A 24,786-nucleotide genomic window follows, 5' to 3' on the forward strand; every position below is an offset into this window, starting at 1 on the left:
CAGAGCAAAACAATTGCCCTTTTGATAATGTGGCGGGTTGCGCATCAGGAACAAGTTCGTGCGCTGGCCATCTGAATATCTTCCACTTCCTCAATTTTACCTTGCATGTGCGTCCCAATTGAATTTGGCGCTAAATTGCCCCCCTCCCGCTCGGCTTTTCAGTCCTCATTAAGATGGCGTCTCCCAGTGCATGTCTGCAACGCGCCGCCATATTTTTAGTACCGCCCCCAAACACCAGGGGTTTGTCTGGCGCTGCGAGCGAATTTCGCGTCCCATTCACTCCCCTGGCTTCGCTACCAGTTGTATTTACCTTGGCATACGCTTGCAGGCAGCGCCGTCGGACAAGGCCCCGCTAAGAGCCGTCGGACGGCACTCTAGACACTGCGTTACTGGTTTATGTTTTGCATTCACCTCGTCGGTCGCCACTGTTGGACAGTCGTACGTGACAGCACTATGTGGCTGTACCACTACCGTACTGCGTAGCCGCCCCCACGTTTGTTGTTTGTGCTACGGTGAAAGGAGGCTGACATGGGCAAGAAAGACGATCCATGAGAAGTTCCGGCCGGTGCAACAGTTCCTGCTCGCAAGATGGCCCGTATAGCCGCGCAGCGAGTGCTGCCGTTCTCCAGCCCAGCGGAGGGCGGCGGCGGCGTCCTGCCGGAGCAGCTCGAGCTCGTGCACGAAATCGGGAAGGGAAGCTTCAGCGTGGTGTACAAGGCTAGGTGCACCGGTGACGGCAGCCTGGTGGCCCTCAAGAGAGTCCAGGTGAGCGCTGCGTGCGATCCCGCGTCGCGCCTGCGAGCTCACCGGCGCTCACTTTGCCCGCAGGTGCAAGGGATGCGGGATGAGAGGGCCAGGGCCGACTGCATCAGGGAGGCGGCCCTTCTGCAGGTGAACCCGCCTGTCGGCGAAACGACACCGCCCAGCGGCCCGTGGCACTCGCTCTAGCTTTGTGTAGTGCCTATCGTGGAAGAACCTAGGGCTGTAATGCATGCCGGCGGATCGAGCTTGTTGCTGAAGTCGCGTACGGGGCACGGGTTTATCCAGAATTTCGACTTGGGGGGGGGGGGAACGGATCCCAAGCAGCATGAAGTGCCAAGCCCAACCATCGCAAATTATCAGTGGCCAGTACGTCCGAGCTTGGCAATACCTGGGTCCCCATTATTGGCTGGCGTTTGGGAAAGGTGGCAAGCCAACAATTGGCAGCTCTGGAAGGCCAATATTGGACAATGCTGGGCAAAGCATATTACCATGATAATGCCTAAGCGTGAACCCCATGCTCTTTTCATGCGCGTTTCTGGCTTTCGGCCAGTCCTTATGGCCATTGCCTATTCTATGAGTTGCCTCGCGGCCTAATTTCTGCTTTATACATGCCATTATACAAAAAATTATTTAATGCGCATGCATTAAATAATTTTTTTTAGAATGACATGTATAAAACAAAAATCAAGCCGCAAGGCACAATTAATGAACTGCAACAACTTTGGGAAGCAATTACGTGACTTCCCAAAAACAATTGAGCAACACAACACAGCAGACCTTTCCGCTTACTTTTTTTATTATGCACATCAAATTTACAACAGCAACCCTGGCTTAACAGTGCAAGAATATGAAATAAGTTTACAACAAACCTGGCTTAACAGTGGTAAGAATATCAAATAAGTTTGTTCAAAGCTCAAACACGAAAGGAAAATAAAAACACAATAGTAGACGAAAAATGAAAAAGTTCTTGAAGCGCGAACCGATCCATGCTTCGTTCAGCGGCTTGAGATGCCTACAAAACTGAAGCATTCAGGTATTCAGGTAAATAAAAACAAGACCCTTTCCTTCGGTAATTCGCCGATGGGCCAAAATCACAATATGTAGTTCAACAGCACTATTGTAGAATAGTCCAACTTGGAAGACTTATTCTCTCTGCTGCATCTGTCACTTGTCCACGGGAAACACCTCTACATGGTTGCGCCTCTAAAATAAGTAAAAAAAAAATCGTTCACTACAATGGTAAATGTTCTGCTTACTAAATACAGCACCTAGCACCATCCTTACGCATGCACGTGTGAAAATATTCAGCCTAAACTTTTAGCTTGTTAACACTCAATCTCAACAATGAAACATGCTGCTGTCGCTCACTTCTGCCGTGTCAGATGCACCAGAAGTGAACGGAACTGACAAAGCAGCGCAGCGGCACGGTGTAATTGCTTTGTCACTCGGCGATATCTACGTAGCTCACGGAAATAATGAAGCGAAAGATTTATTTATAGCTAACGTTTAATAATGCCAGCTCAACACATCCGTACCTCTTATACCGCACACGAGTCTTGCTTTGACGCATGCTGGACGTCGTGAACTGCAGTGGGAGCATAGCTACTTGTTTGGAAAACACGAAGCCGGAAAGAGGATAGTTAGAACTGGCGTCCCACAAATAGGGGCACATGTATGTGAGTGTTTGCAAGAAGCAACAACACTGAGCAGCACTCAAGGGCGCCAATCATTATAAACAACAGCAGAAGTTTAGGCGGGGTTGACTGCGAGCTCTCACGTACCGGGCGCTGAAAAATAAAATGGGAACTCATGTTTTCAGTGGCCGGCCGCTGTAGGCAAATGGCGTTATTCCACCGGTCTTCAAACACAGCCACCGACACCAAAACACACCTCACAGACACCTAGAGGAGTACTACGGCGGTTTCAATCCACGAGAGAGAGGCGGCCGTCGCAGCGACGCGTCAGTTCACCTTCACACCTGCGGAAAAAAAGAAACGCGCAAAGACACGTAGTACACAAGTAGTTTGCCGTACACTGTTGCGATAGGACATACAAATGACCCATTTCTACGGAATGTGTAACTCCATCTTGCACGCTATTTTGAATACGCTGCACTCTAGTTTGAGTAGGCGTTGTTTGGTAACACGGCGCTGTGACTTCTTAGGCAACGCTGCTGAGCACGAGGTCGCGGGTTCGATTCCCAGCTGCGGCGGCCGCTTTTCTGATGGAGGCGAAAAGCAAAAACGCCCGTGTGTGCGAGATTTCAGCGCATGTTAAAGATCCCCAGGTGGTCAAAATTAATCTGGAGCCCTCCACTACGGCGCGCCTCATCGCCTGCGTTGCGTCGGTGCGTTAAACCCCAGCAATCATACTTTTTAGGCAACTACTTTTTGCTGCGTTGTTGCTTGTTCACCGCGCTAACCATCCTGTCTCCACACGTCACGCACACGGCGTGGGCTTGGACAACAACGGCTTTTATTGATATTCTAAAGCTCGGCCTCCGATGGGCTTTCCCTGTGACGCTCCTTCCAGTCGCGGTTTGCTTGGTGCTTAGTCAATCTTTCAGCTGAGTTGCCGATGGGTGGCCGATAGCTCGGGAGCCAAGGGGGACCCGCGGGGTTTCCAATCATTGGCAGTCGGCCTCTGTCACTTGGGATGTTGGATGGTGTGTGTATAAATCTCTGGGTGGGGTGCTCGGGGTTGTGGAATCTTTTTTGGGGGGGTGTCGATATCCTCCTGGGGGGTGTTGGGGGGGGGGGGGGGGTGTTAGGGGTGTGTGTATAAATCCCTGGTACGGGGTACGGGACACTTCTCAAGACAACACATCAAGTGCCTAAAGTTACAGGCAGGGCCGCGCACTCTGCTGCCGAGACCAACATGACGCGCACGCACGTCCTTCTGCAGGTGCGCACATTTTCTCGCTTTCGGCCGCCGCACTTTGAATGTCAGTCGTGCATTTGTAGCCCGATGACATTATTATGCCGTTTGCACAGGCAGTTGCGCATGTGTTTGCTGATCTGTCGTAACTTGCAGTAATTCCTCTGATATTTTTTTTGTTTTGTTTTTCACTTCATCATTACAACTAACGTTTAGCGCAGGCTGCCATTAAAAAAATACTTTCTAAAAGACGATTAATCAGAGCTGACGATTGTATGTGTAAAAGCAGGTGCAAGCAGTCCTACTTGTGGCAGATTTGTCATTGGGGTGAAAGGAATGCTGCCAAGTCACCGTCCTGCAAGGTTTTGATCACAATTGGAGCATGGCTGCCGAAAGAGAAAATTCGCGCACCTTCGAGTGTGCAAGGATGGGCATATGGGCCGCATCAGTCTCAACAGCAGGCATCCTGCTTCCTGAGTGCGCAACAGTAATTTTTTCCATGCGCTTGCATGGTCCAGAAAATTGTGTCCCCACCTGTTGAAAGAAATACGAACAACAAAGCGCGCAGGCTCTGGTGCATGCTGCACAGGCTAGCTGCAAAAGTGGTAAACTGTACGCATGCGCAGTTCTTCCAGAGCATATGAGAGTGTAACAAATGCTTTGGGTAAATGCTTGATGAAGAAGCGACGCCAGTCGTTTTTACACTGTGTCGCCACTGAGCAGGATGGGTGTTGAAGGGTATCGCGCGAGCTGCAATCAACTTGCCGCACCCCTGACTCCTGAATATAATGGGTAACTGGCACGCTTGCACAGGGCTTGCTTGCTGACGCACATGCATTCACAAGTAAAAATATGTGAACAGGGTGACCTTTCTGCATTTATTCATTTGATAACACGGAAAAAAAAACCCACACAAGCACAGCACGTATCAACCGTGAAACTTGCCTGAACAATTGAAAAGCTTAATTAAGTGCTTTGTTGGATGAGTTGGTTCATGGCTTTAAAGAAATTAAAAAGAGCACAAAGAACATGGACAGAGAAACACCAGTAGACTGGACAAGCGCTCATCCAGTCTACTTGTGTTTCTCTGTTCATGCCCTTTGTGCTCTTTTTAATTTCTTTGAAAGGAAAAGCTGTTCAACAACCATTCCTAGACACTGTACTTGGTAAAAATGACTACTTGTCGCACGACTTCGTCAAGAGATCGTACCTTCGTTCGAAGTTCTTTGTCACCAAATCTTTGTAAGTCATCCACCTTAACAGAGTAAAATGACTCAAATGCTTGCCTATTGAGAGTTCATTGGCCCTTCCATGCACCCGAGAACTAATCCCAGAGGTCGCGTAACAACACCCCCTTCCTTTTTTGGTCAATGTAACCCGTCCACCACAAATAGCAGTCGGGATAGTCATCTTGGCAGGTACCAGCAAAAAATCTGCTGAATGTTCAAAAAACCCATTAAAAGGTCACATTAGATAACTCGTCACACTTTCGTTTAGTGAAAGCAGTGCCTGAGGAAACACTTGGTGCACGTGATGGTCTAGCTTGTACTGCTGATAAAAGAAAAGCTCCATAGCTAAAGCCACTCAAATGCGCAGAGGATTTTCCTTCCTCGAGCAAGCGGTTCAATTTTGAATGCACGTGTGTCAGCAAGCAAGCCTCGTGTCAGCGTGCCTGTTATCTGCTATATTCAAGAGCCAGGGTGATTGCAGCTAGCATGACGCCCTTCAACCATCGTCCTGCTCAGTGACAACACAGTGTGAAAAGGCACCTCAAAATAAATGACCGGAGTCGCTTCTTGATCAAGCACTTGTCATAAAAGTAGGCTGTACTCTCAAGTGGTCTCAAAGAATCGTACGTGTGCACAGTTTACTCACTTTGCAGTAAGATGGTGCAGCATGTGTCAGAGGTTGTGAGCTCTGTTGTTCATATTTCTTTTAATCCCCCTGCATGTCAGACTAGCTGCGGAATGTTGAGCACATTCACTGGTGTATTCCGAGAAGTTCATAAGCGCTCTTTGCTTGCTGTCTAGTACTTCACAATTCGCAATGAGAGCAGTTTGTTTGGATGTTTACCCAACTGTCCAAACTGCTTCCACTCAGTGCCACAGTCACTGTTAAAGGGACAGACAACCGATTTTTGTCGCGTATATGTTCTCTAGCTCATATGAAAGCCGGCGTTTTATTTAGCCCGGTAACCACAAGCAATTTCTAAACAAATTGGCGGAAATAATTTTAATTTGCCAGCAATCTTCCTGAAATCGGAAGGGTGGCGGTTCGTAGTGTCGAAACTTGACACTACAATATGTGTCCCTGTCACGTGACCTGCAAATCTACCAGCTACTGTAACTGCGGAAACGTTTATTTACGTATTGAAAACCTTATAACACAAGTATTTGTACAAGGTTAAATTGTATATATATTTTTAAACATTACTTTAAAAATTTTTAAACACACGCCACCCACCGCCGCAGGGTTGCTCTCAGTGTGGCTAAGTGAGCCTCCATGCCCAGAATCAACGGCAGCGTTTAGTAAACAGACCCCGTGAAGGAGCTTTGACGATTCTCCCTGAGTCAGGGGCGTTTGTTCTGCAAAATATTTGATTTCAGTTTCCAAATACGCCAACGGCAGCTTTAAAAAAACAAACAAACAAAAAACAACGTCGTGCTCGGGGAGAATCGAACGTCCCACCTCCACAACGTGAAGCCAGATTCTACCTATCGTCTACCCCAACAGATGGCGCATTCGTGCAAAATAGACCGTTGCATTAAAAAAAACACAAAGGAACAGGAAAGCCTGCGATTCAAACTTTTTTAGCTGGGGACAAGTTTTTAAATATTGTTTTTCATTTCGCATACAGACAAAAGTATGTTGCTGAGCTACTCTATGTCATGGTTGCCAGCATTATTTTCGGGAGGGACACATACGGCTCGTAGATCTAAAAATTTCGATTTAAAAAGTTCTAGGGCGTTATCAGCAAAACCGTTTCTCATCAAGGTGCTTTAAGTGATGCCCTTTCATTCGGGATAGAGAATATATACTCGACGAAAATCGGTTGTCTGTCCCTTTAAACCCGCACCAAAGCCAGAAACTAAAGAAATGATAATGGCTCCGACTAGTCGGTGCGTGGTCGTGGTTTAGTCAGGTGGGTGAAAATCAAGGCACACTGTTTTCTCTGTGAGTTGTGAAGCAGACTGGGTTTGCGGGTTAGGAAAGCTTTGGCGGCACTTACGAGACCCCTTCCGTCTCTGTCCTGAAGTGCACTTTTTCAAGTGGCACCAAATTCGCATTTCGTGGCAATGCATGCTTGCTTCTTGTCGGTCTTCATAGTCAGCTGGCGCAGGTAAAAGCTAAAAAAAATTGAGGGGCAGGGCTGTGACCTGCCCCGCAACACTCCAGCAGGTGTGTCATACAGCCTGGTACTGGCATTCACAGGCTACATGTCTACGTTTGACGTATCCTTCGACTCCCAGTTCGAGTTTGTCCGATGCACCTCTGGGATTCTCGACAAACCTATTGAATAGTGTGACAAGCAGCTCACTGGGAGGTGGGAAGCAGCGTCTGGCCTTGGCGGCGACCCCTGTCAGTGACACTGCTTGCTCCTGCCTCCCAAAAAGCGGCCTGTGGGAGCTCAAACACCCATCACACTGCCTGCGGCGCAACATTGCAACCAGGGGATTGGTCCATCTGCCGCCAATGCACCTCTTGCACCCAGCGATACCCCGGTGGCAGTGGGCGAGGACAGGGGGCCCCATGACCGCCTCCATGTTTAGCAAGGTGGCAGTGGCTTGGGGCAGGTGGCAGTGGGTTGGGCGCCAACCTTACAACACTCACGCGACGTCGTGCCACTTTGGCCTTTGTCCCTGTCCTCAAAGGAGCCTCGGGGCAGGGGCTCTGAGATATAAGCACCCATTCACAGCACACACCTGGACAACTTAAAAAGCAGTGCCAAAAATTACTTCATCCAAATATGGTGCGAATTGTACACTGAAACTGTCCTGCACATCTTGGATGACATTCACGAATTTCTGTGATTACTCAGCCATCTATAATCTGCCCACAAGAAAAGCATTTACAGTAGAACCCCGATTGTATGGCTTCCTCGGGACCGTGAAAAAGGGTTGTAAAATGTGGGCATCGTAAAATCCGAACAACAACAATTACGCCTGTAAATACAGTTCGCGTGTCGAATTTGCAAGAAACTTCAATGTAAACTATAAACTAAGGCTTTGCAAGGCTCAGAAGCCCACATCACTAAAAAAAGTAAAGGCAAAAAAGAATAATGCAGTGCAGATTCCAATCACGCTGTATTAAAACAAGCTTTGTACTGCAGTCCACTTCCACAATTTCTGCCAGCCAGTGAACTTTCACACATGGCACACACGATCACGACAAACACACGTGGAAGCCTAAGCCTGTCAGCTTAACCTTGTTGGCTCCCACTGCTCAGTGGGAGAAACGAACACCTGCACACAGCTCCCGCGACCGCTGCTCAACATAAGGAGACACCAGCGAGGAGACGGGGAGAGTGACTGTGCAGAGGAGCTGGAGGGAAGGGAAATGAAAGATGAGACGAAGAAAGCTGTGCCGGACAGAACCGTGAACAGCGTTGGCAGCCATGTTGGCAGCCATGTGGCATTTGTTTAGTAATGGAAGTTGTAATTGCTTTTTCTTGCTAACCTGCAGACATCTCCCTTGAAACACCACCACCAAGCTCTTTTTTCACACGGTTATTATTTAAAATTTTTAAAATATTTAAAGCTTTTTGGCTTCCACATCAGCTCTGTAGAGACAGTGAAGAGACCGACAGCCGGATCGAACAACTTCTTCCTTTCTTCCCGTGTGTCGTGTCAAGGGCAACCCCTGAGAGGGATGCATTAAAACCCCCCGAAAAGGAAAAAAAAAAAAAGTACAAAGAACTGCCAATTTGAACGGCGTGCCATGAACGCACTAATAAGAGAACGCCAGCGTCTAAACCCTGAGGCATCATAGTTAAATATGGCAATATGCTGGCCAGCCAATTCGAGAACGCCGCGCAGGAGACTAGCGGCGTGATTACTATATATGGACATGGAAAAGGCAAGGAGCCAATGAGTGTGCCACGGGAGCGCCCAGAGGGGTTAGAAGCGGGGCGCACTAAGGGAAGGGGGAGGCAAGAGACCGGGAGGCAAGAAACCAGGAGGCAGCAGGAGCATGTGCGCTTCAAGGAAAGAGCCAGGGGTACGCGGCCAGGCCATTGACCATGCCATCCGAGCCTGGGCGGGAGCGGGCTGACTTTGCATCGGCACCGTCATCCTAGGTGCACCACGAACCTGTGTCTTCGTGGCCCCAGCAGCGGCGGTCGGGCTCCTGCGGCCAACGTCCACGCTCCGTCGACCTTCGTCTCGACGGCCCCGAAAGGATAAATTCGTGCTGAGCCTACCTGGGACCTCCAGCGGCAGCGGCTACGAGGGGGTAGCCACCGAGGAAAGTTCAGGACGTGCGGAGCCCACGCCGACCAAGGAACAGCCACGCGCATCGAGCGCTGGCATCAAGGACCTCCAGCGAGAGCGGCTACCAGGCGGTAACCACCAAGGACGCGCGGATCCCACGCCGTCCAAGGAGTGACCGCGCGCATCAAATGCCGGCATCGAAGCGAGACGAGGACAGCTACCTCTTAGTCGCGGCCACGCAAGGTGAGACACAGCGCCGACGACCGGGGTAGGCCAGTCCAATAGGCATGCAGTCATAGGACACAACTAGGAGGTTGTGGTGGTAGAGAGACCACTTAGGACGCGATGAAATGAGCGGATTTGAACTAGTTGTGCAGAAATTCATTGTAGAGACGTTTGGGCTTTGCCTTGAATTGTAGTTCGGGATTTTTAGTAGGGGGTTTAGTTAGCGGTTTTTGTGCAATTTTCTTGAGTGGTTTGCTCCGTACTGGAAGTTTCATGGAGCGCTTGCCCATCAGGAAGTGTGATGGAGTTAGTGCCACTGTTGTATTACTGTCCTCACATAGTCGCGCTAGAGGGCGACAGTTGGCAATCGCTTCTACCTCATCCAGCACCATGAGTAGCTCTTCGTAACTGAGACCTTTTCGTCCAAGGCAGTGCTTTAACACATTCTTGATTGTCCAGATGACACGTTCCCAGAAACCACACCACCATGGAGCTCGTTCGGGGGGGAACTTCCGGGTTGTGTGGCGAGCACTTGCATCGAACGACGCTACGCGGACCTTCTTAGTCATGGCTTCACGGCATACTACAGCATGATGGGGTAGGTAGCAAGCAGTCTGCCCGGAGGTTTCAGACGGTACTGCTCTCACTGCATGGCATTCCATGAAATACTCGCTGATGACGTCATCATATTCCTGCAGTTCTGGCTGGTGTTCGTAGCGCTGTCGCTGTCCTTTTAGTCTACCGTCTGGTACAGTCTGGTTGGTGCAGAACGAGACCTCAGGTGCCTTAATTATGAGCGTTACTACGTAGCGGTCGGCACTCTGGTGTACTGCACGGTGGAACTGGATGTACACCGGGTGTTTGTTGACATCTGGATCCTTGTGCGCATCGCTTATGCCTAGTGCGTCAAACTGCCGCATCTCTGATGGGCTCCCATGACGGAACTCGGTGCGCCAGTCATCAGTGCAAGCCAGGAACAGAGCAATTGCCCCGGTGTTGCGTGCTGGCAGAGGATGACAGCTGTCATTGTATGTTCCCTGAACGACCCAGCCGAAGATTGTTTTTACAGTGCACAGGTTGTCATTTAAACTCTCGACACACCCGGTTACAACTCCCAAATAATTGTCTGAGCCAATTAACACACTGACAGCCGAGTTTTGAAGTTGGTCTTCTTGGGGCTTGTCAGCTAAGGGCAAATTACGGTCACGCAGCATTGTAATCATGGTACCGTCTATTGGAGGGCCCCTTACGGTACACACCCCTGGCACTTCCAGAGCTTGAAGAGTGAGTTCCTTCGATTCGACGCAGCAACATAGCGTGAGCTTGACCCTTTGGCATTGATACTGGCGTGGGTGGTTGCACTTGCCAAATGTGAACACTGCCAAATCCTCTGTTCCAATATATGGCAGAGATATCTGCTGCAACATGTCTTGACGGACAAAAGTCCATTGGCTGCCAGTGTCAAGAAGTATCCGTACCGGCACCCGGCCGCAGGTTCCACATGCCCACACTGTGGCGGTTTGTAGCAACACCAGTGACAAATACATGCTGCGTGCAGGAGTCGTTGTTACCTGCCTAGTTCGTTGTGTTGCCGCCTCTCGGTTTTCATTGCTGATAAAAGTACCTAGGCAACGCGGAGTGTGCGTTGCTGCTCTTTCAGATATCGCGCAGTGGTGAAATTTGTCGTCCTGAACACTGGTCGCACTTGAGCCATGCGGCCGTTCGGCAATGATGAGCAATGTGGCCCTGCTTCCCACACTTCAAGCAGCAATACTTTTTGAAGAGCCGTCGGCGCTTTTCCTCTGCTGGTATAGCGGCCTGCCAGTTGCGCATCGCGTGTCCCGGAATGTCGCAGAGGGGGCACGTAGCCTTCCCAGGCACTGATGAATTGGCACCCGGCGATGAAGATCCTGCTGCCAGCATTAACACAGAAGGTAGCTAGGCAGTGTCACGTTGTGGGTTGCTGACAGCCTCCTCAAGTTAGGTTTTTCGTGTAACACGCGACTCTCCTTCCTGCTTTCAACTTCCACTTGCAGAAACTTGAGGATTGCCTTTACTTGATCCTGTCGGGATACTGCTGTAGAGTCTGCTCCAGCCGTGTCCGTCTTCGTGCGCTTACGGTAGAGGATCGCCAGGTCCTTTGGCAAAGAGCGCATCAGCACCCAGTGCAGAACGACTGTGTACTCAGCAGATGGCATGCCAAGGCTGTCTAAACAGCCAGTCCTGAATTGGATCTGGTCGTAGAGGTCTCACAGCTGTGATACTTGAGGCGACAACTCGATCGGTTCGATGGAGAGCAGACTGCCTATGTGATGTTGATGAGGAGCTCTTTCCTGCCATAACGGTCCGTGAGTACCTTGACGGCGATCTTGTAATTAGCGTCGGCATATCCCTTCGATTGCGTGCTTCGGAGGGCCGGTCAAGTAAGTCTTCAGGTACTGAAACTTTTCAATATTTGTAAGATTAGGATGAGTGTGTATGGTCACCTCGTAGTGCTCCCAAAAGCCCTGCCACTCGCGGCTCTCACCGTTGAAGACAGGTATTTGAAGTTTTGGCAAGGCGACATGTACACTCGATGCTCAGGCCTCCCATGAGCTACGAGGACTTGGCTAACAAGATCCGAATGCGCAGCTCCGGTAGCGTTGCCAGACACGTCGGTAATCCCCGCCGGCCTCTACGGGTAGCCATCCATGACCGCAGCGCCAGTCGATGCATGCGCGTTCAGCGCTGACCTAAGCCTGCTAACCACGTTGCTGATCTTCTCGTGATAGTTCAGAGCGCCTGCGACTTCTTTGTCGAACTCGTCACCATCAAGAGAGTCGGCGATCTGGTCATCCAGCTCGGCGAGAGTGGATTCCTTTTCTCGATGCCCGTCGACGACTTCCTGAAGGTTGGACGATGATGGCTGAGCGCCGTCCACGAGGATCTCGCTGGCCGCCGCAGACAGAAGTCGGGTGGTGGAACCACGAAGAATCCCTCGACGCCTGCGAAGCTTCTCCATCCTCGGAACGGTGTCAGTGCAAAGGATGCCAGCCTGCTCCCGGGTTTACGGCACCAAAATGTTTACGGCACCAAAATGTAGAGACAGAAGAGAACGACACCCTTGCTGCCAGATCGAACAACTTCTGTTTCCTTTCTTTCCGTGATCACATGTAGTCCTCGCTGCCTGGCCACTTCATCGTCCTCTTCTGTACTTGTCAGAGCGCGTAGTATTACCCACCATGCCCTTTGCTGTGGTAAACTCAACAAGCTCTACTTGCTGTACCGAAGCGCACAAAAAGGTAGAAGCTGTAGGAAGCTGACTGGCCGCTTGATGAATCTTGCATGAGATGCAGGATGTGAGTGCGGATGAAGCTTGTGACTTAATAACTCCACGGCTTTTAGAAACTGCAAAAATCGCAGCTCCTGAGCCGTCTGGCAGACTCCCTGGTGGAATACCCATTGCGGGGACACACATAGGAAACAAAACTTGGCGGATCCAGCTCTCGACCCCTTTCATCACTTGGGGGCTGTTGAATATTCACACAAGTTTTCCAAAGGTCTCCAATATAAATCCCGTGTGCAGAAACCAATCAATGGTGACTGCACAAACAGATAACACTCTTTGGAAGCACGTACATATTGCGAATTCCATCCTGCACTGCCAACCTTTGTCTATGGTTGTTTTGGGAACTTCGTTGTGAAGCTCTTTACACCAAAATGCCCCAGACTATTCCGACAATGTGCCTTAGATACTGAACTTTAATGAATTCTATGTTTGCAACCATGTGAAAGAAATTCACATAGTTTCAAACACAGTGGTCACCTATAGAGCCACTTATGTTCCATGGGAATACCGCTAACAGCTGTGTGATCTTTCATTGCTCAAATATAATGAGCACAACACTACAAAGGAACTACTGCAACACGAGTTCTTAAATCTCTAGTCCAGGAATGCTGCCTTTCCTTCGTAATTCACAGACCGTTCCAAGGGAGGAAGGCACTGAGGCGGGGGGGGGGGGGGGCAGCTGCAATGGGGCCTCATTAGTCATAATGTAATGGTGTTAGACATGGCGCTAGTGTCTTCACTGCAGAACTATGTGCCACACAGCTTGCTTTAAACAAACTATGTTCTGAAAGAACACTGCAGGCGACCTTTTTTTCTAACTCTCTTGGTGCACTAGAACCTCTATATGCTGCAAATGACCCCGCAAGGTCAGCTTCTTCTGCAAGTTCCAGCCGACTCATGGTCTGTGGCAAAAATCACTTTTTGCTGGGTACCAAGCCATGTAGAAATTGATGGCAATGAACAGGCTGATGCCCTCAAAGCTCAGAGAAAGCAACCTGCGGTTGTGGTAACCTATTTATCGTACCAGGATTACAGGAGGTGACTGCAAGTGTCAGTATTGAAAAAGTGGTCGTGTGAATGGACAGAACACGGAGGAAACAGGCCTGGTTAAAAAATACAGCTTTGTGCAATTTGAAAGAACTAGGATTCAGTATCTCACTCAGCTCCATTACAGCCACAAAAGATGTTTTTAAACGAAAAAAAAGCAAGAAGTATTTAAAAACTTTCAAATTTTGCGCCACAGTGACGTGTTATGAGCAAGAATGACGTCATACGAGCTAACAATAAAACATGATTTCCAGTGCGTTAACTGCACGTTAGCATTCAAGTGATGCAGTCAAATGGAACTAGAGGCCCCATTATAGACGTCCAGTCATGTGTCGTCGCGACAGGTCAGTTAGGTGGCCGCCAATCGCACAAACAAGGTTTCGTGATGTCATAGAAAAGTTGCGGGAAATTGGCTAGGGGGTCGCCACGGCTTCACACGTTTTCTTTAATAGTATCTCCGTTATTTTTTCGAAGATTGCGATGATATTGGTATCATTGTTATTGGGACTAAGCAGTCTTTCTAATAAACCCAACTTGTATTTTGTCTTCATGGCTCCTTTAAAAGGCCACCCGAGAGTGGCCGAGCTGTGGGCACAGAGAAAGGTGTGTAGAAGCCGCCTGAGAAGCGGGCACGCACGCTTGACTCGGTCCTTTCTGTTTGAGCGACGGAGATGCGTAAGTGCATTCCATCAGTGGCCCAGTCATGCAAACAAATTTTCTTGACAAGTTTTGTGTCTCCTGGTTGTATATTGATAAGAGATGAAGCGCTGGTTACTTATGAGTCTCCTGGTTGTATATTGATAAGAGGTGAACCGCTGGTTCCTTATGAGAAGGTCGTTAAGTGATCAAAATATTACCGTGCCTGGTGGTCTGCCATGCTAGCCCACGTTAGCCTGTGAGCACTTGTGCATGGCAACCAGACCAGGCTGCTATGCCTCAAATGCACTATGCCCTGAACTACTGCTTCTCCTCTGCAGAAGCTGCAGCACCCGCACATCGTCAAGTACTACGTGTCCTTTGTCGAGAAGGACGAGCTGAACATTGTCCTGGAGCTGGCAGACGGCGGTGACCTGGCCCAGCTCATACAGGCAAGTGTCTGCCGGCCGTCCCAGGAGTTTCGGCGCCTGCCCCGTGCTGACAGCGCTGTCTCCCCCGCTGCAGGGTTTCGGGCAGCAGGGCAAGCTGATCCCCGAGCCGACAATCTGGAGGTACTTCTCGCAAGTGTGTGCGGCGCTCAAGCACATGCACATGAACAGGATAATGCACAGAGGTGGAGCGCCTTTCTCTTCTTCCTCCCCCGTTTGCTGTGCAGTGCTCCCTGCATGGGTGCCTTAAATGAACGCTTAGAGGTCAACTGTGCAGCGAAAGTGTTGACCCTGGGTCATTTCAGATACGATCGAACAAAGCATGGCTGGTCGACCTCTTCAATTCGCTTCAAATTTTTTTACCTCATTCCCGCATGTATGTAATGTGTGGATTCACAAATATTTTTGTCAAAAAAAATTGTGGTCGACTGAAAAAAAAATTTGGAATGCACCCGCGTAAACCCTGGCCACTACCTGCCCTTGCGCCGCGGCCAAATTTAGCGACGTCTACCAAAAAGATGTACTCATCAGACGGGAATGGTAATTTTTATGCTTAATCTCCGCCTGGTGTACATTTTGCCCCCAAAATATCGTTGGCTAGAAAAACATGTATTTTTTGTAATAAATTTCCAAACCTTGCTCAGAGCGCATTTTGTTCTGTACTTTGCGGGCCAGTATTATCGTAAGTACTGGAGCTAAAGCGTTCAAATTTTTGTGAGGGCTGCTCCTGACAAGCACAAATAAGGGCCGTAAATATCGTGTCTGTGCAAGCTACGGTTAAGAAGCAACTGGTGCACAAGTTTGCAGAAAAAACGAAAACACTCCAAGTTCAGAAGCTTATTAAAAAAAAAAAAGACTTCTTCGATTTTGCTGAAATTCTCCCCAGATGTTCACCTGTGCATGTACTTCAATGATCATTAAAAACATGTTGCATCACTTTGTTCCTGACAGCCTACAGCGCGAGAAAAAAGCCCCGTCGGCCAGGTCGTCACAAGGTCCTGAGACACGAAACAGTGAGAGCAACTTCCACCGAATGTGCAGACATTTTAAAATTTTTTGTACCAAAGCCAAGCAATTACTCATAGATAGTATTACGGAGAATTCAGAAGTGAAACTGAAATTTTTGCGTGAATTTTGGAACGAAAATAAACAATCTGCGCACTGCTAAACGTGTACTGGTTGAAGAAAAAACGGAGGAACTCCAGGCTCACACGCGTTTAAAAAAAAAAAACGCTTCTTCGAGTTTTATGAAGCTTTCCGCAGAAATTTTCCTCTAAATTTACCTGTGTGAGCCAATAAAAGAACTCGCATCATTTTGATCACTCAAAAGCAAAAGAGCCTTGTCAAGCATGCTCGTCACAAGGAGCTGAGACATAAAACGACGATTGTGACTTTCTGCAGATTTTTTTTTTTTCTTGAAAGGGCAGAATATCTTATAAGATAAGGAGAATAGAATAGCCAAGTGACATTAACGAAGTCAACGTTTGACATGACAGAGTTCCATTGGCACCCCATTAATACCGTGCAGCTACTAGCTGTTTATTTACACGTTGCTTGCTACATCAATGTTCACTTTCCTCAAAGGGGCACGAACAGTCCGCTCTGCATATAGTTCGCATATATGGGCTACGATGGCTCACATCCTGTGGGACTGCTCGGCAAGACCTACAGAAGCGTCAATGGAAACAGATCCCGCCGTGGTACCTGACGGCGCGGAGCAGTGACAAGGACGTACAACTACAGGCCGTCCAGCAGATCCTGGCGGCACTTGAACAGCATTGCCCGAGCGAAAGCTGAGAGGGCCCGGCCGCCCAGCGCAGGCAGGCCGGAGGACCTCTACACTAGTAGCGAGGAAGCTGCCTAGTAAAGAGCCCAGCCGGAAAGATGTAGGGCCGCGTCACGGCACTTCGGTAACGGAGGCCGCCTGCAGGCGATTTTAATAAAGTCTTCACTCACTTACTCACTCACATATATCTGCTTCTGATGACTTCCTTAAATGCCACACTTGCCAGGACTGAATGCCGGGAAACGCACGCACTGTTCGCCATTCTACCTTTTTTGTTTCGCGATAGCCGGAAACTTCGTTCCCCTCGAGGTATATGAAGTGAACACCCTTGATCTTCTCAGACAACACAGTTACCATGTCTTTTGCTGGCTGAATTGCATTTCTTACGGGTTCTCTTAGGTTGTAAAGTGTCGCCTGGTGTTTGACGATTCCCCCAGCTCCGTTGCAGGCATTCTTTCCGTGCCCTGTTGCGGAAAATATCCATTGCGTTTCAGGCACATCACTCTTTCGCAACTCATGAATCTGGTACCTGTTTTTTTAAAGTGACTGGCAGCTCCGTCACTCACATAAGTCACCTTGGAGTACAGTGGGAGATTGTCGTCTACCCACTGCCTGATTTTTTCCAAAGCCAAGCAGGCATGCGCAGAGCCATGGCAGACGTTATCAAATGTGGACTGATGGGCGAGTTGGTATTTCGACATTCTTGTATTACAGCGCACTACAAACAGGACACAGGGAAGGACACAGCGCTGTGTCTGCGTCCTTCCCTGTGTCCTGTTTGTAGTGCGCTGTAATACAAGACGACGTTATCACTTGCAACCACAAAACTATGACTGTTTTTTCGGGTCGTCACCACACAAGTGAATATCGATACTTGGGTTTTATGCCAGTGGTAGCTCTGCACCTCGTCGGGAAGGAGGACAGTCCAATTTTCGGCAAAATCAAAGTGAAACACCGCGCTTCCTCGCTGTTCACATTTCTTTTCATTGTGGATGGCAGCTCCCTGGGTCTTTCGGATGTGATTGTGCACGATCCATGTAGCCAGTGATAGTCGGAGTCCCCTCGGGAATGCTGAAGGGTCAAGGGTTTTTTTCACAAGGTCGCCGGACTCCCACGTGGCAACCACAATGTCTTCTTCTTCGGGGATATTAGTGTTTCGAGCGTCAGGGACCCTCTTTTTGGGCACTTGTCGCACTCCCCTAAGGAGCAGTGGTCTGACGGCGGAGTGCAGAGGAATGCAGCGCTCAATCCATTGGCATCTATTTTTGAGTTGCTAGCATTTCCCACAGCGGCAACATAGAGTTTGTAGTTCGCACAGTAGACGAGGACACACACTTCTTGCTGAGGACTACATTTGACCTAACAAGGCCACAACAAGTAAAACTTTGTTACCCCAATGCTTGAGTCATGATTTTGTTCCTTGTAAATGCAAAACACTTCTCAAATTGATCGTGTCATAAAGCGTTTCGTGACAAGAGTTTTTTCTCCGTCACCTACAACCGAGATAACGTCTTTCTTATTTGGACTTTGTGTCGAACACTCCTGCTCATCTTTCGTGAAGTATTCACATGCCGTCGATATGCAGTCCTGACTCACCCTTTGCCTCGTGTACGGGTCAGGCTGATAATATACACCATGCTTTTCCCTCAACTTCCGGGACTTCTTGATCAGGTACATGGAAGCTTCCGGAATGATCTTTTGTACTTCGTTCTTCTTGAGGGATGACGGCAGCAACATGAGCAGCTGGCAACGCTCCCTGGAGGATGTACAAGTTGCGAAAGCTTGTTAAAGTTGTGGCTGAACTTGGCGGAGGTGAAGCACTTTTCCTCTGTTGAGCCAGATGCAGTCTTCGCGTTATATGCGGCGTGCATGCTCGAGCGCACTTTTTTGGTCACAGCTTACTCCAATTACCTTTGCTTTCAATTGGCATAAGCTGGTCTGTCCCGTTTTCTCACTGCACTTGGAGGTTTCAGTGGAGACACTTCAGGAAGAACTACGTCATGGTTTAGGTGCTCCACAGCTTCCTCGGCAGTCACAAAAATGTCAGCGTCAGGCTCGGACATTTGCAGAGAAATTTCTTTAGTAAACTGCATGAAGCAGGGCTGTCACAAGTAATCGTCTTCACTCATTTTCTTGAAGTTGTCCGTGCCCAAAAGGCGTTTCAGGGCGCTGATGTCCAGGTCCTTAACGCTGCGAAAGTTTCGTTTCTGCGGTATCCTCCATCGATGCTTGTCGAGATAGTCCGCAGTCCGCACAATGCACTCAATGAAAGCTGCTCTTCGCAGCCATTGAGCAGGGAAATAATGAACAAGATCAAACACAAAAGAGACTGAGTAGCAAGCAAAATATATACAAAAATAATAATAAAATCAGAATACTTAAATGGAATAACAAAAAAAGTGATGAAATGAAGATTGAAATGCAGAACTGACAGAACTGAAAACTCGTGACCATTTGAACGTATGCAGCCCCCTTCCACTCCCTTTCACTCTTTCGGTCAGCCAAGTCCCCACTCCCGCATCCGGTTGAAAAAGCACAAAAAATAGTCGACTCAAACAAAAAAATGAAGATCCCACGTGTCGTCCCGGACCCCACCAGGCTCAAGGGCATTTGCCTTCCTGTTTGGTCGCTAATTCGGTAATTGAACTAGGGTGTCCGGAGAAGGACTGAAGAGGGGCGCGCTACCTGGAGGCATTACCCACACCGGGGTTGTGTGTGGCCGATGTCCGTTTTTAATACTTGCCATGTGTGCTGCCGGCTGGACAAGCTTCCGTTGAACCTTTGATTTCAGGCGAATGAAAGTTACGTCCAGGCGAGTTAAAAAATAGGACTGCGTGCACCTTGTCAATAGTGGATCTAATGAACTAAATATAGCACATCACGGCAGCAGTGCACACAAAAAAAAGAGCGTTGATAGTGTAAGACAAAGAGGGACCGCGGTTGGGGAAGTCTAGCGGAAGCTCTAAAAATAGACCCAAAGAACTTAAAATTGCGCGTTTTACCACCATACATTGCAGCGGTTTCGCAACCACAGGAAAGGTGCGCTGTATCCACGTTGTGCTTAGAATGACGCACGATATTTCTAGGGCTCACACAAGAAAGTTAGGGGAAAATATTTGTGGGAAGCTTCATAAAACTGGAAGCGTATATTTTTTTTTTTAATACGCGTAAGCCTGGAGTTCCTTCTGCTTTTTTTCTTCAACCAGTACACGTTTAGCAGTGCGCAGATTGTTTATTTTCGTTCCAAAATTCACACAAAAATTTCAGTTTCACTTCTGAATTCTCCGTAATACTATCTATGAGTAATTGCTTGGCTTTGGTACAAAAAATTTTAAAATGTCTGCACATTCGGTGGAAGTTGCTCTCACTGTTTCGTGTCTCGGGACCTTGTGAAGACCTGGCCGACGGGGCTTTTTTCTCGCGCTGTAGGCGTGTCAGGAACAAAGTGAGGCAACATGTTTTTAATGATCATTGAAGTACATGCACAGGTGAACATCTGGGGAGAATTTCAGCAAAATCGAAGAAGTCTTTTTTTTTTTTAATAAGCTTCTGAACTTGGAGTGTTTTCGTTTTTTCTGCAAACTTGTGCACCAGTTGCTTCTTAACCGTAGCTTGCACAGACACGATATTTACGGCCCTTATTTGTGCTTGTCAGGAGCAGCCCTCACAAAAATTTGAACGCTTTAGCTCCAGTACTTACGATAATACTGGCCCGCAAAGTACAGAACAAAATGCGCTCTGAGCAAGGTTTGGAAATTTATTACAAAAAATACATGTTTTTCTAGCCAACGATATTTTGGGGGCAAAATGTACACCAGGCGGAGATTAAGCATAAAAATTACCATTCCCGTCTGATGAGTACATCTTTTTGGTAGACGTCGCTAAATTTGGCCGCGGCGCAAGGGCAGGTAGTGGCCAGGGTCCACGCGGGTGTGTTTCAAATTTTTTTCCGCCGGAAATATTTGTGAATTCGCACATTGCATGCATGCTCCCATTTTCAAAACATTTCTAGCAAATTGAAGAGGTTGACCAGCCATGCTTTGTTTGATCTTATCTGATATGACCCACCTATGGTCTGCCTAAAAAGACTGAGGCACAGCTGGACAGAGCATGCTCCCTCAGTCGGCAGTTAACAGACCTTCCAGTTTGTCCTGCTGGGAAGCCACCCTGCACACAAGAGGAATTTCATAGATTGTTACAACAAACGTACAGTCAGGCATGCCTCTTTTCGCACTCACATTTTTTTTGCCGTCTGTACTGATGTGGAAACAAAGAGCTAAGTTTGTTAGGAGCGCTGGTCTCTTTTTTTTCCCATTGTGCATCTCCCATCATAGTGCTGATAGAATATACTGATGCTCAGGGCAGGTGTAGCAGAAGCATTTGCTGAAAGGCTTGTTGGTACATTGTAACTTCAAGAAAACAGCGTAGATGATGGGTCTAAGGAAGTGTGACAGGTGTGACAGTTTTACTCGAGAGGCACCCTCACACGCAGCTTGTTGAGTGAACCAGTGCTTGCCGCGGACATTGGGCTGCGCTGTCTCCCAGTTACAGCCGTGTTGAAGAGTTGTTGCTTAAAGGGCCCCTGAGATGGGGGTTTTTGGGGGTTCGATGGTATCGGAGCACAACGGGTATTTCTTGAACTAATCATGACGTAATAGTGCGCTCTTGATTTAATCAATTTTTTATGAGCGTAAAAACATCAGAAAGCTACAAAAAACCCCTTTTGTGTGTGTGTGCGTTTACACAGTCGCACATATTTGTTTTATACCGGAGTGTAAAGCACTTACACACGCCGGGCCAAACTGGGCTTGACACTCCTCCGTTCTCGGCGGAAGGATACAGTGAGCGCAGGAGCAATGACGCTTGCAGCGTGATCGCTCAGCACTCCGTGTCTGGTGTAAGAGTATCATCAGTTTTCTTTGCATTCGCTTTCTTGGACGCTGTACCGGAAAGGATTCTTTGCACCATCATGTGTTTCGAGCGTAGCCTCGACATTGTTTCAGTTATGAGGTGGTAACGAACGGCGCGCCAAGTATAAAGATAATATACTGACTGCGCCAAGGGAGCGCTGCGCCAACAACGAAGGCGGAGCTCTGCACGCAGCGCTTGGACGACGCCGGGCACTGCTCATGATCACGAGGCGCACGCTCAAGTGCACTCACGCGGGCTGAATAAATCAGTTCAAGCCCAAACGCTGTCGCAGCTGATTCTCTGCATCGGTCGCGACAAGGGGAAGAGCATGTGCATCCCGTAACGACAACTCCTGCGAAAGAGTTTCATTTCAATGCTTCCCATCTAGTCATGATCACAGGAAAGTGTGGTTGGCTGCACCGGCCTTCTGAATGAACCTGTTGCCTAGTGTCCTTAGCGCGCTTTACCGTTGACCGTGTTAAATGAAGCAAGAGTAGCCGTTTGCCGCTGAAAACGAAAGGATTGCACTCTGCGGTTTCTGCATTCCGGCTCTGCCAAGTAGCGACATCTGCCGAATTTGTCTCAAAGCAAATGACACAAAAGTTTGTTGCCCAGAACTGTTCGCTTACGCTTGAAATAGCTTGAATCTTGGATGTTTTAAATTGAACTCTCACAATACAATGATTTTCTTTTAAAAAAAAGAGCTTACAAAATAGAAAACATGACGTTGACGCCGCCATCGAGTGGGAACAATTAGGACCAAGTATTGCATTAACCAGAATTCATTCCTCTGCGAAATATTTCGACATAAAATGAGTAAGATATATTGTAATGATTCCGCAGTTACCTATATTACCTTTCCCAACACGATTTTAAAAGTATAAAAGAGCTATGCTAGTTCATAATGGCATCTGAACCATTGGAAGCATGGGAGGCTTGAGTAGGGGCGGAGATTTTGCTCGCTCATTCTGAAAAAAATTGTCATTTATCGTGCTCCTGATCATCATTTAGCAAGAATGTAGTAAACAACATCAACTAAGATTGCTTGCATGAAGTGCCAAGCGCAGCGCATTTGCTGTGCCATAAAGTTCCGGAAGAACGCCCACCCAAATTTAAGTACAGTGATATCAAGTGAAAAATACGAGATGGGCGAACTTTCGGGTCAGGTGCGAAAAACTACGAAAAGGTGGCCGCACCGCCAACCAAAACTGCGGAGATGTCAAGAAAAACTTCGAGACTGGCGAACTTCCGGGTCAAGCGCAGAAAGGACGAATAAGTGGCCGCATCTGTGCATGATTCGGGTTTGTTTTGTTCACTCATCGGCGCTAAAGCCATCGATTTTATGGGGTGGGCGTGTCTTTCAGTAAATTGAATATTTCACCCGTAAAAGGAGGTGGGCGATGTTTCGGGGGAGGGCGTTCTCTGGGAACTTTACGGTAATCTAATCGAGACGCAAGCGTACATTTCGCCGGCGCAGGGAGCTCACTGTTAAAGTCGCTAGAAATTCTAGCCGCTGTATCGTTATGTAGCGACGGTAAAAATAAGTTACGTTCACGGAAACTGTCGCACGTGCGAGGTCGACTTCCGCAATCACCAGTAACTCCTGCTCAAAGTCCGTATGGACTGAAAAGGTAGCTTAGAAAAAAAGAAAGCATCATCGTCTCATGTGCGACCCACTCGCTGAAGTAACTATAGTAACGACGACGCTCTAAACCAACGACTGCCGCCGTCAAAAATCGCGGACATTCCGACGGCCAACCATGAAATGAGTGCTTCGCCTCGGACGAGGTCGGACTATGTCGTCATCGCAAGTTGCCGAGCCAACAAATAGTTCTGTCTCGGGGTAATAACTTTTGTAAACGTGAGCAAATATGCTTACTATTTTTGGACTTGTTTCTACAAGAACTATATAGTAGTTTTCTGACACAAACAAAAACACTTCGAAATCCATCTCAGGGCCCCTTTAACCCCGAGGTCAGAGGGATGCGTGCTGGGTGACTCCCTCTGAGTGTGGTGCGGTGTGGTCACGGGGGTGGTGCTCACCTTTACAGACGTCAAGCCTTCGAACGTGTTCATCACGCGCGACAAGATGGTCAAGTTGGGAGACCTGGGCCTGGCACGCTTCTTCAGCCCCAAGAGCGTTGCGGCAAAGTCTCTAGGCAAGTGCCGTGTCTGCTCAAGTCTCACACGCCCCGATTTTTTCACCCGGGAAAAGAGAAAAGTGCAGAAGTTACCTTTGTGGGCAGGTGCATATAGGTGCAAGAAGTTCATTTATTATCGCTTGAGGGTTAAGTCGCAACGTACTCCTGGGCCAATGTCTGTCCGACGTCTCAGCGCTTTCGTAAAACAAAGCGCCTCACCCGCCGCGGTGGCTCAGTGGCTAAGGCGTTGTGCTGGTGAGCACGAGGACGCGGGTTCAGTTCCCGGCCGTGGCAGCCGCTTTTCGCGAAAAGCAAAAACACCCATGTGCTCGAGATTTCGGCGCCCGTTAAAGATCCCCAGGTGGTCAAAATTAATCTGGAGCCCTCCACTACGGCGCGCCTCATCGCCCGTGTTGCATCGGCGCGTTAAACCCTACAATCAAAACGAAGCACTTCGGTCAGGATGATTGCGGAAGGGTGCATCCCCAAATGCGATGGCCCCCTTGAGTAAGCTCAGCGCGCGATCCCCTTGTGACGTGCGTCACATGTGGCCACGCGGAGAAGAGATTATTTGGCCGGCTGTGTCGTTCTCCACAGGAAGAGCCCAAGAGGAAGACCACGTGCGACATCAACTCACTCATCACAGTATGGCGGGGAAGGAAGGAGTTGTCGGCACTAATTGGAGGCGGAAAAAAAGAGAACGCCGGCCATTGATCGGTGATGACTGATACGATGAAGACCCAACCATCTTTGTATGTGTAAGCAAAACCACATGCAAGCGGCGGCGGCAGAGATTCAAGATTCCTGAAAGGTAATCGAAGAAAGCGGTGGGTCTACAAACTAGGTGAAATGAATGAGGGCCTTTGTGAGGGAGGTGCACAGGAAAGTATGCCTCTCTTCCGCAAGTTGCCCATTCATTCTTCCTTTTTCACATTTCTGTTGAGCCCAAGTGGGATCTGGTCTCACCTTGTGCGCACTGCATGTCCTCTTCTGAAAACGGTGTTGAGGCAGGGTCACTTTCGTCCCTGCAATTAGACAGATTTGTTTGCCAGAATGTATCCCTTACGCAGGAAACAGCGGTTCGACAGAGGGGCTCACTGTGGATCAGCGAACCAGTTCCAGACTGGATCATAAACGTGAAGGCACGACTGCCACAGGCAGACCGTGGTTGCGACAGTAATAAAGACCCGATGGC

General features: G+C 48.6%; 1 protein-coding gene and 1 pseudogene across 3 annotated transcripts in view; one reads left to right on the plus strand and one right to left on the minus strand.

The window, feature by feature from the left end:
- The first annotated feature begins 283 nt into the window (after nt 1–283).
- The window catches only part of LOC144177120 (serine/threonine-protein kinase Nek7-like), a 37,172-nt gene continuing 12,669 nt past the window's right edge, over nt 284–24,786 (plus strand). Inside the window, exons 1-5 of one of the 3 annotated variants that reach the window (XR_013323810.1) lie at nt 284–765; nt 829–891; nt 14,646–14,756; nt 14,830–14,938; nt 23,502–23,613. Coding sequence is in view for 2 of the 3 variants with exons in the window: in XM_077705249.1 (XP_077561375.1) it covers nt 589–765; nt 829–891; nt 14,646–14,756; nt 14,830–14,938; nt 23,502–23,609 (568 nt within the window). In the remaining variant the exon portion in view is untranslated. The remainder of the gene's footprint in view (nt 766–828; nt 892–14,645; nt 14,757–14,829; nt 14,939–23,501; nt 23,614–24,786) is intronic. The other 2 variants (XM_077705249.1, XM_077705250.1) reach the window with 2 other exon arrangements.
- On the minus strand, nt 16,714–18,276 carry LOC144174087 (uncharacterized; annotated as a pseudogene).

Source organism: Haemaphysalis longicornis, unplaced genomic scaffold (genome assembly GCF_048455015.1).
Source record: "Haemaphysalis longicornis isolate Haplotype H1 unplaced genomic scaffold, Haemaphysalis longicornis Haplotype H1 scaffold_1, whole genome shotgun sequence".
Classification (NCBI taxonomy): Eukaryota; Metazoa; Arthropoda; class Arachnida; order Ixodida; family Ixodidae; genus Haemaphysalis; species Haemaphysalis longicornis.